Below are 15,322 nucleotides of genomic sequence, written 5' to 3'. Positions count from 1 at the left end.
TCATCTGACACAAATTACCATAACGCAACGGACATAAATCTTCCTAGAAAATATTCCTATTCATGAAAATCACAAGTGAAATATATTGGAACACAGCTTAGCCTTTTGTTAATCACCCTGTCATCTCAGATTTTCAAAATATACTTTACAGCCAAAGCTAGACAAGCATTTGTGTAAGTTTATCGATAGCCTAGCATAGCATTATGCCTTGCTAGCAGCAGGCAACCTTGTCACAAATCAGAAAAGCAATCAAATTAAATCATTTACCTTTGAACTTCGGCTGTTTTCACTCACGAGACTCCCAGGTAGATAGCCAAAGTAAATTTTTTCCCAAAAGATTATTTTTGTAGGCGAAATAGCTCTGTTTGTTCTTCACGTGTGGCTAAGAAATCAACCGGAAATTGCTGTCACGACAACGCCAAAAAATATTCCAAATTAGCTCCATAATATCGTCAAACATGGCAAACGTTGTTTATTATCAATCCTCAAGGTGTTTTTCAAATTTCTATTCGATAATATATCAACCGGGACAATTGGTTTCTCAGTAGAAGTGATTGAAATAATGGCTAACACTGTATTTTACGCGAGAATTTCTCTGGGAGCATCAGGTGACCACTTGCGCAATGAAGCTGCCTACGGGTATTCTTCAACATAAATGCGTAAAACTACGTCACAATGTTGTAGACACCTTGGGGAATACGTAGAACGCGTAATCTGGTTGAAAGGGCATTCACAGCTCAATAGGGATGCATCGGAACGCAGGGCTTTCTAAAGATGAGTCACTTCCGGATTGGATTTTTCTCGGGCTTTCGCCTGCAACACCAGTTCTGTTATACTCACAGACAATATTTTTACAGTTTTGGAAACTTTAGTGTTTTCTATCCTAAGCTGTCAATTATATGCATATTCTAGCATCTTGTCCTGACAAAATATCCTGTTTAATTTGGGAACGTTATTTTTCCAAAAATGAAAATACTGCTCCCTAGTACCAACAGGTTAACTCGTTTTTCAACCACTCCACAAATTTCTTGATAACAAACTATAGTTTTGGCAAGTCGGTTAGGACATCTACTTTGCATGACAAGTCATTTTCCAACAATTGTTTACAGACAGATTATTTCACTTTTTGATTGTGATACAGATTATTTCACTATCACAATTCCAGTGGGTCAGACGTTTACATACACTAAGTTGATTGTGCCTTTAAACAGCTTGGAAAATTCCAGAAAATTATGTCATGGCCTTAGAAGTTTCTGATAGGCTAATTGACATCATTTGAGTCAATTGGAGGTGTACCTGTTGATGTATTTCAAGGTCTACCTTCAAAATCAGTGCCTCTTTGCTTGACATCATGGGATAATCAAAAGAAATCAGCCAAGACTTCAGGAAAAAAAAATTGTAGACCTCCAAGTCTGGTTCATCCTTGGGAGCCATTTCCAAATGCCTGAAGGTACCTTCTTCTGCACAAACAATAGTACGCCAATATAAACACCATGGGACCACGCAGCCATCATACTGCTCAGGAAGGAGACGTGTTCTGTCTCCTAGAGATGAACGTAGTTTGGTGCGAAAAGTGCAAATCAATCCCAGAACAACAACAAAGGACCTTGTGAAGATGCTCGAGGAAACGGGTACAGAAGTATCTTTCCACCATAAAATTAGTCCTATATCCACATAACCTGAAAGGCCGCTCAGCAAGGAAGAAGCCACTGCTTCAAACCCGCCATAAAAAAGCCTTTGGAGTGGCCATCACACAGCCCCAACCTCAATCCTATAGAAAATTTGTGAGCAGAACTGAAAAAGTGTGAGTGTGAGCAAGGAGACCTACAAATCTGACTCAGTTACACCAGCTCTGTCAGGAGGAATGGGCCACAATTCACCCAACTTATTGTGGGAAGCTTGTGGAAGGCTATCCAAAACGTTTGACCCAAACAATTTAAAGGCAATGCTACCAAATACTAATTGAGTGTATGTAAACTTCTGACCCACTGCAAATGTGATGAAAGAAATCACTCAACTTTCTGACATTTCACATTCTTAAATAAATTGGTGATCCTAAAACAGGGAATTTTTTACAGGGATTAAATGTCAGGAAATGTGTAACACTGAGTTCAAATGTACTTGGGCTAAGGTGTATGTAAACTTCCGACTTCATCAGATAGCAGAGCAGACCAGGTCCACTCCACCACATAGTCAATAGGAGAGAAGCCCCTTGGCAGGTACCAGGTCTCTGCCCCTGTGTAATTAAAGACTTCTCTTACTCCTCCGGCTCCTGAGGAATTCTTAGTATGTGCACAGCAGGGCCCAGGCTGAATGGGCTGGAGAATGTCATTAACAGAGCTCAGTGTGGTAAATGAGCAGAGGGGCTCAGAGTGTGTAGTCAGGGCCTCACAGCACACCCTCTCCAATTCCCCTTGACCGGTAGGAGAAATGAGAAGGGAAGGAATGAGATGCCACTATATGGAGGCTGGAAGTATTTTATTTCCCCTGTATTTGGTGATGAATGTGTTCCTGGTTTCCTTCCGTGAGAGATTGTGACTTCGTCCCACTTCTTCTGAATGTCCCTTTCCTCTCTAACTGGCTACAACTCTGAAACTCTTCTTGTACTCTATGCAGTTACACCATTCAGAATAGTGTTCTCAATATCTTTGACCTGATATGTCGGTCATAAGAAAAGATCTCTCACTCTCTCTTACTCACTCTTTACTTTCTCTCTCACACAATAACTTTACTCTTCCAAACGACCCTCATTATGACCGTTATGTCTGTTGTCAAATCTTCTCATCACTCATGTCTGTGGGGAACAGCGTACTGACTCCCATCCTCTTCATCTCTCATTTAACCACTAATCAGCAACATCTCCCTGGCACTATTACAAACTGTCAGCAGAATCCAGACAAATTAACTTCCACATCTTTCAATAAATTGCTGTACTCCCAGTAATGCATGTAGGGACCTTCCTGTTTTAATAAGGCATCCTACCGCCCGATTTAGCGGTCTCTTGCCGAGTGTTTTAGATGGAATGTATTACAGAAGTGACTGAAGGCAAGGGGAGCTTTTATTTTAAATCGCTCATTAGGGTGTAAAACATTCAGCATCACAAGGACAGAAGAAGAGAAGAAATTACCTTCAGAACATGGAAGAGGAATGGGCTGGCTCCCGAGTGACACAGCGGTCTAAGGCACTGCATCCCAGCACAAGAGGCGTCACTACAGTCCCTGGTTCGAATCCAGGCAGTATCACATCCGGCCGTGATTGGGAGTACCATAGGGCGGTGCACAATTGGCCCAGCGTCGTCTGGGTTTGACCGCGGTAGGCCGTCATTGTTAATAAGAATTTGTTCTTAGCTGACTAGCCTAGTTACATAAATGTTGAATTAAAAAAATATAAAGGCAAGCTTGAAGTTTGTGGCAATAATTTGGCTAGGAGATAGGCCTAGAACTCCCATTGATAAGGTAGAACTAGGGCTGAGCGATTAGTGCTTTTGAGGTTGAGGATTATTGAAAAAGTTTTTTTATTTTATTTTTTTTATTTCAGGTTTCAATTATTTAAAAAAAATTAAATGCATTAGGAAATAACGATGTGAAATGATTTTAGAGCTTTTTAATGCAAATTCCAAAGCCAAAAATAGTGAACATTCAACTGCCAATAGTCCGTTGTCTGTTAGGTCCACATTGGGTACACATCGATAGGAAATGACTGACAGAATAAAATATTTTACTTGTGTATTACTACTTTTTTATTTGATGACTTTAGTCATCCTATTTAGCTAGGCTTGTCTGCTTAAGGGTGTTGCCGAGCTAAAAAAAAATGCCTCTGGGCTCACAAAAAAAGGAACTTAAAAAATAATTGAAGTAACTGAACCAATATTGGTCAATTAGCTGTTTAATAAACAACCCCCTCCCAGCACTAGGTAGAACATATGTTTTCATTATCCAAAAGCCTCTGACCATTTAATGCTAATAAAAAGTGCAAGTCTCTTGTGTAGTTGTCTTTAAAATATGTTGAATTACTCCCAATGTTGGGAGTAACATCAGCCTATCTAACTTCTCACACAGTTCGAGTAAACATGCCATGACAATCCATCCTCATTTTGTGGTGTTGTCATAGTAATGATCATTAGGTTACCCCATGCGCATATGCTACACACTCAGAGCCATTTGCATCACAGCGGAATTGATGTTGTGCTTGAAGGTAATGAGACGTTAAATTCAAAATATATTCAAACATGGCTAAAAACACCTGGAAAAAGTGACTGGAAAGAAAATAGTATCCCTATTTCTCCATCCAACTGTCAAACTGACATGAATAACTTTTTCTCTCTCCAGTGTCCTGTTTCAAAGGGTTTTATTTCATCCTTGTCCACCCAGATAGTTGGAGCTGTTCAAATATTGAAGCAGAGAATAATTGTATCTCTTTTCAGAATGCACAGATACTGTGTTCTGGGTAGTGATGTGTCCCTGATTTAAATTACAAAGGGAAGTGTTACTGTCGGCAGATGAAAAGGAATTTTGGTCGTCTTCTGTCAGCTAATCTCCATTTTTCATTGATCAGACTGTTCTTTTCCCCTCCACAGCAAAGACCCTTTCATATTATGAAAATACTCTCTGAATATGGGATTAAAGGGAGATGAAAAATATCTACAACCCATTTAAAAGAAAAACTGCCTGGGATTTATCCCTGTCATTGAGATATAAAAATGGAAGGGTGTAAACTCTCAAAGAACAGGAGTTTCATGTATTCAAACTCTGTCCAGAAATTGTGTGACAGGACAACAACCTCTCCCTCAACATCAGCAAGACAAAGAAGCTGATGGACTATGGGGACCTGAGGGGGCTGTAGTGGAGTGGGTCGTGAACAAGTTCCTCGGTGTCAACATCACTAAGGAATTATGGTCCCCACACACTAATACAGTGGGGGAGAAGGCACAACAACGACTCTTCCCCCTCAGGAGGCTGAAAAGATTTGGCCCTTGGATCCTCAAAGTTATACAGCTGGACCATTGACAACATCTTGACTGGCTGCATCACCGCGTACTATCCGACTGCAAGACGCTACAGAGGATAGTGAGTACGGCCCAGTTCATCGCTGGGGCCGAGCTCCCTGCCATCCAGGACCTCTATACCAGGCGGTGTCAGAGGAAGGCCATAAATATTTTCAAAGACTCCAGCCACCCAAGTCATAGGCGGTTCTCTCTGCTACCACACGGCAAGCGGTACCGATGCACCAACTCTGGAACTAACAGAACTTTGAACAGCTTCTATCCCCAAGCCATAAAAGTGCTAAACAGTTAGTACAGGTAGCTATTTGATTTAAAGGTATAATCCACCCCCAGAAATAAAAATCATGATACTCCTGTCAATTTGGTGAAAGCCTATGTTCTATCAGTGGGTAAAATAGCAAATTGTGTAGGAATTGGTATACAATTCTTGTCACTGGAGATTAGTGTAATCCCCTATCACATTTCATAACGCTTTTAAAACAATGACATACATACACTAGATCGCCAATAGATGGTATGGTCATACTTGTCTATAACACATTCATCTGTTTATATCGTCATGACTAAGTACAGATTTCACATAGATGTGCTCAGTCTAAACAGTCTACCAAATTATTAACAACCGTTTCTCCTTCAAGTACCATGTTGTAATGCACCGTGTCTGTAGGAAACAGATATATTAGAGAAAGAAGGATATGGCAATCCCATTGGGCAATTAATGGATAAATGCCCCACCCAACTGACTGTCGACCAATTGCATTCACATGTCATGCTGCGTCACTTGGTTGCTAAGCTAATCGTCACACAATCCGATTCTAATGACGTTTCCCATCTCAAAATTAGCTCTGTGGGAAAGCAACATAATGCTGCTCTCGCTCTGGGCAGAGACGCCATTTATAGCTCAGTGGCAGAGACGAGCTGCAAGTTGAACTCTGTGAGAGACTCCTAAATTGACAGCGCAGTATGTTTAGGCGATTTTACAGCTAGCTAGCTACTCCACATGTTGATATTGAGTTTGGTATGATTGTGAGTTTGGTGTGATTGTGTGTAGCTATGTTTTGTGGCAAGCTACTTAGCTAACCAGCCAGCCCAGGGAAATGGAGAACATTGCATTGTGAGTTTTGTAGTAGACTTGAGATGCAATGGATTTCCTTAAATTATTTTCCCATGTTTGTCTTGTTATTACAATGTTTTCACTTTTAGTGTTACTTAACATGGTTAATAATAGGAATTAGTGGTTTGTGGTGGATTATCCCTTTAACTATCTGCATTGACCGTTTTTGCACTAATTCTTTTGAGTCATCACATATGCTGCTGCTACTATATATTATCTATTCTGTTGCTTAGTTACTTTTATCCCTACCTATATGTACATATCTACCTCAATTACCTCATACCCATACACATCGACTCGGTACTGGTACACCGTGTATATAGCCAAGTTATCATTACTGAATGTGTATTTGTTGTTAATATTTTTCTATTACTTCAAATTGTTTCTCTTCATTGTTGGGAAGGGCCTTTAAGTAAGCATTTCACTGTTAGTCTACACCTGTTTACAAAGCATGTGACACATCAAACTTTATTTGATTTGAGCCGACAGAGCTTGCACAATAACCACTTCAACATTGTCTTTGGCATGATAAAGATTTCACTGTTTAAGAGAATGCACATGACAACACAGACGATCACTTCTCTGTTTCTCCCACGTGTAAATAAATGATGTCTTCTGCATCTGCTGGGTGATTGATTAAGCGTCTCACATAGCATTGAACCAAGCTGCGCTCCATTGCTCAGTTGTTAGGTACCATGGTGTGTCCTCTCCACACTACCACAGTGTCTGGCCATGGCATGGCCTCCACTCTGCACTAACATGGGCCACACAGCAGGTCCTTGTCCCTGAGCCCATGAATTGACTGTGGACGGGATTGTTGTGGGCTGCTGTGGTCTGTCTAGCCAGTATTAGCCTAGCGCATGTCACAGTGACAGGCTCTGTTGGAGTGTAACAATGTGTTCCAGTTCAGCCTGAGCGGGGCAGGTTTAAATAGACCAGTAATGATGCAGTAGGCCCAGACAGAGAGCAGCGTTAGATGGGTCGTTCCAGCACTGTAATGACAAGTTAGAGCATGGTGAAGGCATCTCTTCTTCACTGACTCAGAAACCAGTCAGCTCGCTTGTTTGTTTATCCCTCTGTATACATGGTTTCCAGTGAATCAAAAGAGCTGTTTGAGTCTTGAAACATTAGCCTACCTTTTAAAGCTGTGATTGGCCATAGACATTTTTGAAATTCATTTGACCACACTCACCACACTGTTTCTGAACTTTCACTTTTTCATTCTGTTTAAACATCACAGCGGACCATGTTAACTAGCCTACAAGAACGTGGGTCCGTGCCAAGTGAATGAGTCCAAACTATCTGCAGAATTTACCTTAACATGCAATCTCTACAGGGATGGCCTTGATATCAGTGTCTATTGTCGGATGACCTTGGCTCACTCTGTAGTGACACCTTTAGCAATGTGATGCAGTGCCTTAGAACGCTGCGCCACTCAGGAGGCAATATAACACATTTTAAGGGCAACCCTCCGGACCCAATGCGGCCCCCAGGGCCTAATGAGTGACACCGCTGCCCTAAATTAACCGGCTACAGATGGCACCCCTCCTGTGAAATCAGTAGTTTTTGTACCATGCAGATTAGATTGCCATGGTAACTCTCCCTCTCTCCACGGTGCCACTCTGGCCGAACAGATCTGACTGAAGGATTTTAATTCTTAACAGGGTTTCACCCACCTGTTCTGGAGAAAGCTTTGAAATTGATCATATAGAGGAAGAGTGAGTCAAACGGTGCACGTCAAAAAGCTCTTACATCTTCCAAGCTTGATGAGTGCTTTATTTTCCCATCCACTTTAGTGCTTTATGGAAAGAGGGTGGACAAATGCGGAGCTACAGAAGTGTCCACACCTATAATGTGAAGTGATATTAAGTTCTGAAGGGGTCTCTGGTCCAGGCATGAGGGGTAATCATGTTTCAGAACCTCCTGGCGTGGCTGTGTGCATGCATGCGTGTGTACGTATGCTCATTCATTCATGGTACAGATAGGTCTTTGAGAGTCTGCCATTGACTTCAAGTAATGATTTACACGAATGTCTGAGTTGCTTCTTCTTAATTCTACTTTGAAATGGGTATTTACTGCATATAATGTTAACCATTATCTCAAATGTTCATTATCTACTGGAACACCCTAGAGTCTCGAGTGAGTGAAAACAGAATCATGATTACAGTGTGAACTTCCTTTGAGGGACACCTTTGTTTTCTCACAATCCTTTCTCTGACATTGGAGCCAAGGTCTCTGATGGAATGTCTGAGTTTGTCTCCATGTCTTCAGACAATTACTACAAGGTAGGAGTCAACAGCAACATAAGAAACTGATTGGATCAGCTCAGATGTCTGCTTGTTTAATTCAGAGTGTTGAGAGTACAGCCGAGTGGCCCTGAGATTTTAGCACTCATTAACTGATGAGCCTTGTCCTCTAACAGAGAAACCCATCCTATTTCTTGAGACAATGCCAATCATATTTCTCCAACGAAAGAGCAAAACAAACATGTCTTCCCCAAACAGTTCTAGGTGTATTTTTACTTCACTTCTGTAACGGATCATTTCAGATGCATTTCTCCCGTTGTTTCCCCAAGCTTTACATAACTGTTATTCACCATTCTGGCATCAAGCAGATTGTTTTGAGAGCGAGCTCTCCACGAAGCCTGTAATTTGCTGCCTTCCCATTGAGCAGAGGAATATGCTAATGATGGATTTGTTAGTCAAGGCTGTTCGGTCCCAAAGGGGAAGAATCATAACACTTCTTGTTGTCAATCTCCATGACTTTATTGATTTGCACGCACCGTTATTTTGAGCGATGACATAAAATGTCAAACTTATCTTACCGCAGCCTCTCTTCCTAAGTGATTCTTTAAAACCAGGCCTACAGTACTTCATTCTATAGAGCTCTTACTTTACTTACAGGTCCATTTTTTATTTCTGCCTCTTAATTTCTGTATACAGTTTGGTATTGTCTTATGATCAGCAGGCAGCTCACACTTTTCATTTGGCATCGGTGCCAAAGGGATGGGGAAGATAGGGTTGGGATGATGGCAATTCAATATTATGGTCTCAGCAGAGTAGTCTACTCTCTCACTCTCGGATATTTTGTAGAAGACACTCCTTCTCCACCGCCTCTCCCAACTTGCAGGAGAACCACTGTACAGTAGAACCATTTGGCTGTTTAATCCATTTTGGGAGAATTGCTTTGCGGTCGGCATTGTATGTTAGACATATCTATTCTGCCCTGCCTTTCTAATGTCTTTCGAAAGCCAAGTTAACAAACAGATCACCTACCATTTAGAATCCCACCGTACCTTCTCCACAATCTGGTTTCCGAGCTGGTCATGGGTGCACCTCAGCCACGCTCAAGGTCCTAAACGATATCATAACCGCCATTGATAAAAGACAATACTGTGCAGCCGTATTCATCGACCTGGCCAAGGCTTTCGACTCTGTCAATCACAGCATTCTTATCAGCAGACTAAACAGCCTTGGTTTCTCAAATGACTGCCTCGCCAGGTTCACAGGGCTCAATTCTCGGACCAACTATTTTCTCTGTAAACATCAGTGATGTCGCTCTTGCTGCTGGTTATTCTCTGATTCACCTCTACTCAGACGACACCATTCTGTATACTTCTGGTCCATCTTTGGACACTATGTTAACAAACCTCCAGACGAGCTTCAATGCCATACAATATGTGGACAACTTCAAATACCTAAACTCAGGAGGGAAAAAAAGAAACAGCCCTTTTTCAGGTCCCTGTCTTTCAGATAATTTGTAAAAATCCAAATAATTTCACAGATCTTCTTTGCAAAGGGTTTTAACATGCACCTGTGGAACAGTCATGAAGACATTAACACCTTACAGATTGTAAGCAATTAAGATCAGTTTTGAAAACTTACGACACTAAAGAGGCCTTTCTACTGACTCTGAAAAAATCCAGCAGAAAGATGCAAGGAGGCATGAGGACTGCAGATGTGTCCAGGACAATAAATTGCAATCTCCATACTGTGAGACGCCTAAGACAGTGCTACGGGGAGACAGGATGGACAGCTGATCGTCCTCACAGTTGCAGACCACGTGTAACAACACCTGCACAGGATCGGTACATCCGAACATCGCACCTGCGGGATGGGTACAGGATGGCAACTTCCCGAGTTACACCAGAAATGCACAATCCCTCCATCAGTGCTCAGACTGTCTGCAATAGGCTGAGAGAGGCTGGACTGAGGACTTGTAGGCCTGTCATAAGGCAGGTCCTCACCAGACATCACTGGCAACAATGTTGCCTATGGGCACAAACACACTGTCACTGGACCTGACAGGACTGGCAAAAAGTGCTCTTCACTGACGAGTCGCGGTCATTGCTGTCATCGGATCCCTTCATGCCTCCTGTCATGGCTGACTGACTCGTTCTCGCTGTTCTCTGTAGGCGTGCTAGTCAAGAAGAACCATTTCCACTTTGTAGATGCGTAATTTTACTGGTTAAACAGAAAGGGCTTCCAGTGCTCACTGGACGTCTGTAATATCAAAATGAACAGAGTAGATCTTACCAGAAGCACCACGCGGCTCAGGTAGAAAACGGGACTCTTCACACCAAGCCCCTGACTGTCACATCCTGAGATCAAAGTCAACAACTTCCGCTGTTAGATACAGCTGTATAAATGTACAATATATCAAAACATCTCCCCTCGCCAAAGAGATACAATCACAACAAACAGGATGATGCAAAAAAACAGTCAGGGATGTAGCCCTACCTATGTTATTAAAAAGAATGTGAAAAACGAGAAGGGCTTGGTCGGACACTAGGCCTCAAAAACATGTCGGTAACTGATAACAACCTGCCCAGATGGGACTGTGTTTTGGAAATCTAACTCGGAACAGAATACGAGTGACCTACACAATGCCTATCTGTCTATCCAGAAAGACATAACGGCAGAAACAGTGGCCTGGTATTTGAGCCAGCAGAAACAACACAGGAGCACGTTGGCCCTTCCAAAAGATATTGGCGTGCCTGGATCCAGCTGTGCATGCATGCAGTGGTTCTGACACATGACGGAACCCTGAACAGGATGATCTGTAAACACAGCGCTTTGATCCATGGAAAGAGTCTGGGCTACAGGGAGGTGTGGTGATATTCTGGTGATGTCACAGGGCAGGATGTGGATACTAGATACTACAGTAGGCCTCAGGCCATACTCACTAATATGAGTGCTCCTCTTTGGTTCAACCACACATGTTGATTTATACTTTCCCTCTTCCTCCAGATACTGAGAGTAGATTATCTACCACAAGGCTTTAGCCGTTCTTGATATTCACTTAGATTTAGTCGACAGAGGACTGGATGCAAAGCATCATCTTTATCAATACAAACGGGTGCTTTTCTTTTGTGCGAATTGCATCTGGTGAAGTGTAAAAGGTGCCATAACCGCAGACTCTGACAAGACCAATGAAGTCAACTTTTAATTTTCTTTGTCACACTGCACCTTATCGTACTGTCAGACACTGTGGTTGGGTTAAAGACGATAGCTCCCATTGGAAGTAAATTAAAGATTAGTAGGCATATTTTGACTGGATAACTATGTCTAAGGCCGGCCACAGGGAGGTCTGGTCAACATTAGGCCAGGCTGTCTCTCAGGAAAAAAATGCTTTTTATTTTCTGTTGCTTTTGCTGATAAGCCTATGTTGTTTTTTGGCACCAATGACCTCTGTATTCCTGAACACAGCTGCTATGGAGGAAGCTTGTCACTCTCATTGCTTGTGGTGACCGTAGTGTGTTCTCACATTGTCTGTTCAAAATAAAACACCTTCATTATATGAACATTTGGCATCTTAACTTTGTTCAATTTAAGTTGAATCCCTTACTATTGTTAACAGATCGTTTATTTTAGTTTTGAACTAAATGTTACTTCATTTCTTCTCCCCAGTGACTAATAAGAAGCCTTCCCATGTGTCCATCACCAAGGTGAAGCAGTTCCCAGGTTCATCGTCCTTCGCCAAGAGGTCAATGTGGACCATCGACCAGCTGAGACAGGTCAACGGCTGTGACCCCAACAAAGTGAGTTTACAGTTCACTGAACCTCCCTGCCGAGGGCTGAGTTTTTCCTGACCTACATGACCTGACCCATTTCATTAGGGCAAATCCCATATCAACACCTACTGCCTGGGTCATGCTTGTTCTCTCTCTTGCTCTGTTTCTGTATCTCTCTCTATAAGGACTGTCCAGAGTTTGACTTGGCATTTGACAATGCCTTTGACCAGTGGGTGGCTGGCTCGGCCGGTGAAAAGTGCACCTTTATCCAGATCCTCCACCACACCTGCCAGCGCTACAGCTCTCAGAGCAAGCCAGAATTTGTCAACTGTCAGTCCAAACTGCTGGGAGGTAAGAGACACAGTGACAAGACACACCACCTCTCTCTCTTGCTCTCATCAACTGTATGAAAGTCTGGGTTTTTTTCTGCCTTTTCCGTTTTTTTCATGCCGCCTATGTCCAAACAATAATTTAAACGACTAAAACCAGGTATTAAGTATGTAGGAAAGATAATGTGGGGGCCTCCCGAGTGGTGCAGTGGTCTAAGACTGCATCACAGTGCTAGCTGTGCCACTAGAGATCTTGGTTCAAGTCCAGGCTCTGTCACAGCCGGCCGCGAGACACATGGGGCAGCGCACAATTGGCCCAGGGTCGTCAGGGTTAGGGGAGGGTTTGGCCGGCAGGGATGTTGTCCCATCACGCACTAGCGACTCCTGTGGCGGGCCAGGCACAGTGCACGCTGACAAGGTTGCCAGGTATACGGTGTTTCCCCCGACGCGTTGGTTGGTGCATCTGGGTTAAGTGGGCATTGTGTCAAGAAGCAGTGTGGCTTGGTTTGGTTGTGTTTCGGAGGACGTATGGCTCTCGACCTTTGCCTGTCCCGAGTCCGTACGGGACTTGCAGCGATGAGACAAGACTCTAATTACCAATTGGATACCACGAAAAAGGGGTGAAAATAGGAACAATAATGTGTAGAATTTCAGTATATTTGCATTAAAACTGCAAAATTGCATCTCCACCACATGGCAAAATGAATATAATTGCAGGAAATTAGCCAGTGACGTTTTGTCACTGCGACTGCACCATTGGCCACGCCCACCACCTAAGCCCCCTTTTGATCCAGAAAAAGCTCTTAGTCAGATCTAGTGTTCTCACTCCAAGGTCTGTTTTGTCTTTCAACTGAAAAGTCCTTCATTCTGTATGTCGAGAATGGCACTTACATGTTCAGATCTGATTGGTTGTATAATGAGACTGAGTTATTATTCCCATTTACTTTGAGGACTTTTCATTTTAAGGATTGCCCTCCCTAAAGGCATCTTTAAATCTACCTAATGATATTTAACTGTACTATGATACATCATCATTAAATGTACCTAATGATATTTAACTGTGGTGATACATCATTAAACCTTCCTAATGATGTTTAACTGTACTATGATACATTATCATTAAATCTACCTAATGATATTTAACTGTACTATGATACACCATCATTAAATCTACCTAAGTACAGTTAAATATCATATGATACATCATTAAATCTACCTAATGATATTTAACTGTACTATGATACATTATCATTAAATGTACCTAATTATATTTAACTCTGCTGATACATCATTAAATCTACCTAATGATATTTAACTGTACTATGATACACCATCATTAAATATACCTAAATATATTTAACTGTACTATGATACATCATTAAATCTACCTAATGATATTTAACTGTACTGATACATCATCATTAAATCTACCTAATGATATTTAACTGTACTATGATACATCATCATTAAATCTACCTAATGATATTTAACTGTACTATGATACATTATCATTAAATCTACCTAATGATATTTAACTGTACTGATACAACATTAAATCTACCTAATGATATTTAACTGTACTATGATACATCATTAAATCTACTTAATGATATTTAACTGTACTGATACATCAAATCTACCTCATGATATTTAACTGTACTATGATACATCATTAAATCTACCTCATGATATTTAACTGTACTATGATACATTATCATTAAATCTACCTAATGATGTTTAACTGTACTGATACAACATCATTAAATCTACCTAATGATATTTAACTGTACTGATACAACATCATTAAATCTACCTAATGATATTTAACTGTACTGATACAACATCATTAAATCTACCTAATGATATTTAACTGTACTGATACAACCTCATTAAATCTACCTAATGATATTTAACTGTACTGATACATCATTAAACCTACCTAATGATATTTAACTGTACTATGATACATTATCATTAAATGTACCTAATTATATTTAACTCTGCTGATACATCATTAAACCTACCTAATGATATTTAACTGTACTATGATACATTATCATTAAATGTACCTAATTATATTTAACTCTGCTGATACATCATTAAATCTACCTAATGATATTTAACTGTACTATGATACACCATTAAATATACCTAAATATATTTAACTGTACTATGATACATCATTAAATCTACCTAATGATATTTAACTGTACTGATACATCATCATTAAATCTACCTAATGATATTTAACTGTACTATGATACATCATCATTAAATCTACCTAATGATATTTAACTGTACTGATACAACATCATTAAATCTACCTAATGATATTTAACTGTACTGATACAACATCATTAAATCTACCTAATGATATTTAACTGTACTGATACAACCTCATTAAATCTACCTAATGATGTTTAACTGTACTATGATACATCATTAAATCTACCTAATGATATTTAACTGTACTGATACAACCTCATTAAATCTACCTAATGATATTTAACTGTACTGATACATCATTAAACCTACCTAATGATATTTAACTGTACTGATACATCATTAAACCTACCTAATGATATTTAACTGTACTGATACATCATTAAACCTACCTAATGATATGTAACTGTACTGATACATCATTAAACCTACCTAATGATATTTAACTGTACTGATACAACATCATTAAATCTACCTAATGATATTTAACTGTACTGATACAACCTCATTAAATCTACCTAATGATGTTTAACTGTACTATGATACATCATTAAATCTACCTAATGATATTTAACTGTACTGATACAACCTCATTAAATCTACCTAATGATATTTAACTGTACTGATACATCATTAAACCT

At 40.6% G+C, this 15,322-nt stretch overlaps 1 protein-coding gene across 3 annotated transcripts in view; it reads left to right on the top strand.

The window, feature by feature from the left end:
• The window catches only part of LOC135508061 (syntaxin-binding protein 6-like), a 97,164-nt gene that overhangs the window by 69,420 nt on the left and 12,422 nt on the right, over positions 1 to 15,322 (top strand). For all 3 annotated transcript variants that reach the window (XM_064927983.1, XM_064927981.1, XM_064927982.1), the window contains 2 exons: positions 12,026 to 12,156; positions 12,315 to 12,480. In XM_064927983.1, the coding sequence (XP_064784055.1) occupies positions 12,026 to 12,156; positions 12,315 to 12,480 (297 nt within the window). The remainder of the gene's footprint in view (positions 1 to 12,025; positions 12,157 to 12,314; positions 12,481 to 15,322) is intronic.

This window comes from Oncorhynchus masou, chromosome 21 (genome assembly GCF_036934945.1).
Source record: "Oncorhynchus masou masou isolate Uvic2021 chromosome 21, UVic_Omas_1.1, whole genome shotgun sequence".
In the NCBI taxonomy this organism is placed as follows: Eukaryota; Metazoa; Chordata; class Actinopteri; order Salmoniformes; family Salmonidae; genus Oncorhynchus; species Oncorhynchus masou.
The sequence above is the reverse complement of the archived record's forward strand: the minus strand, read 5'-3'. Positions and strand labels throughout refer to the sequence as shown.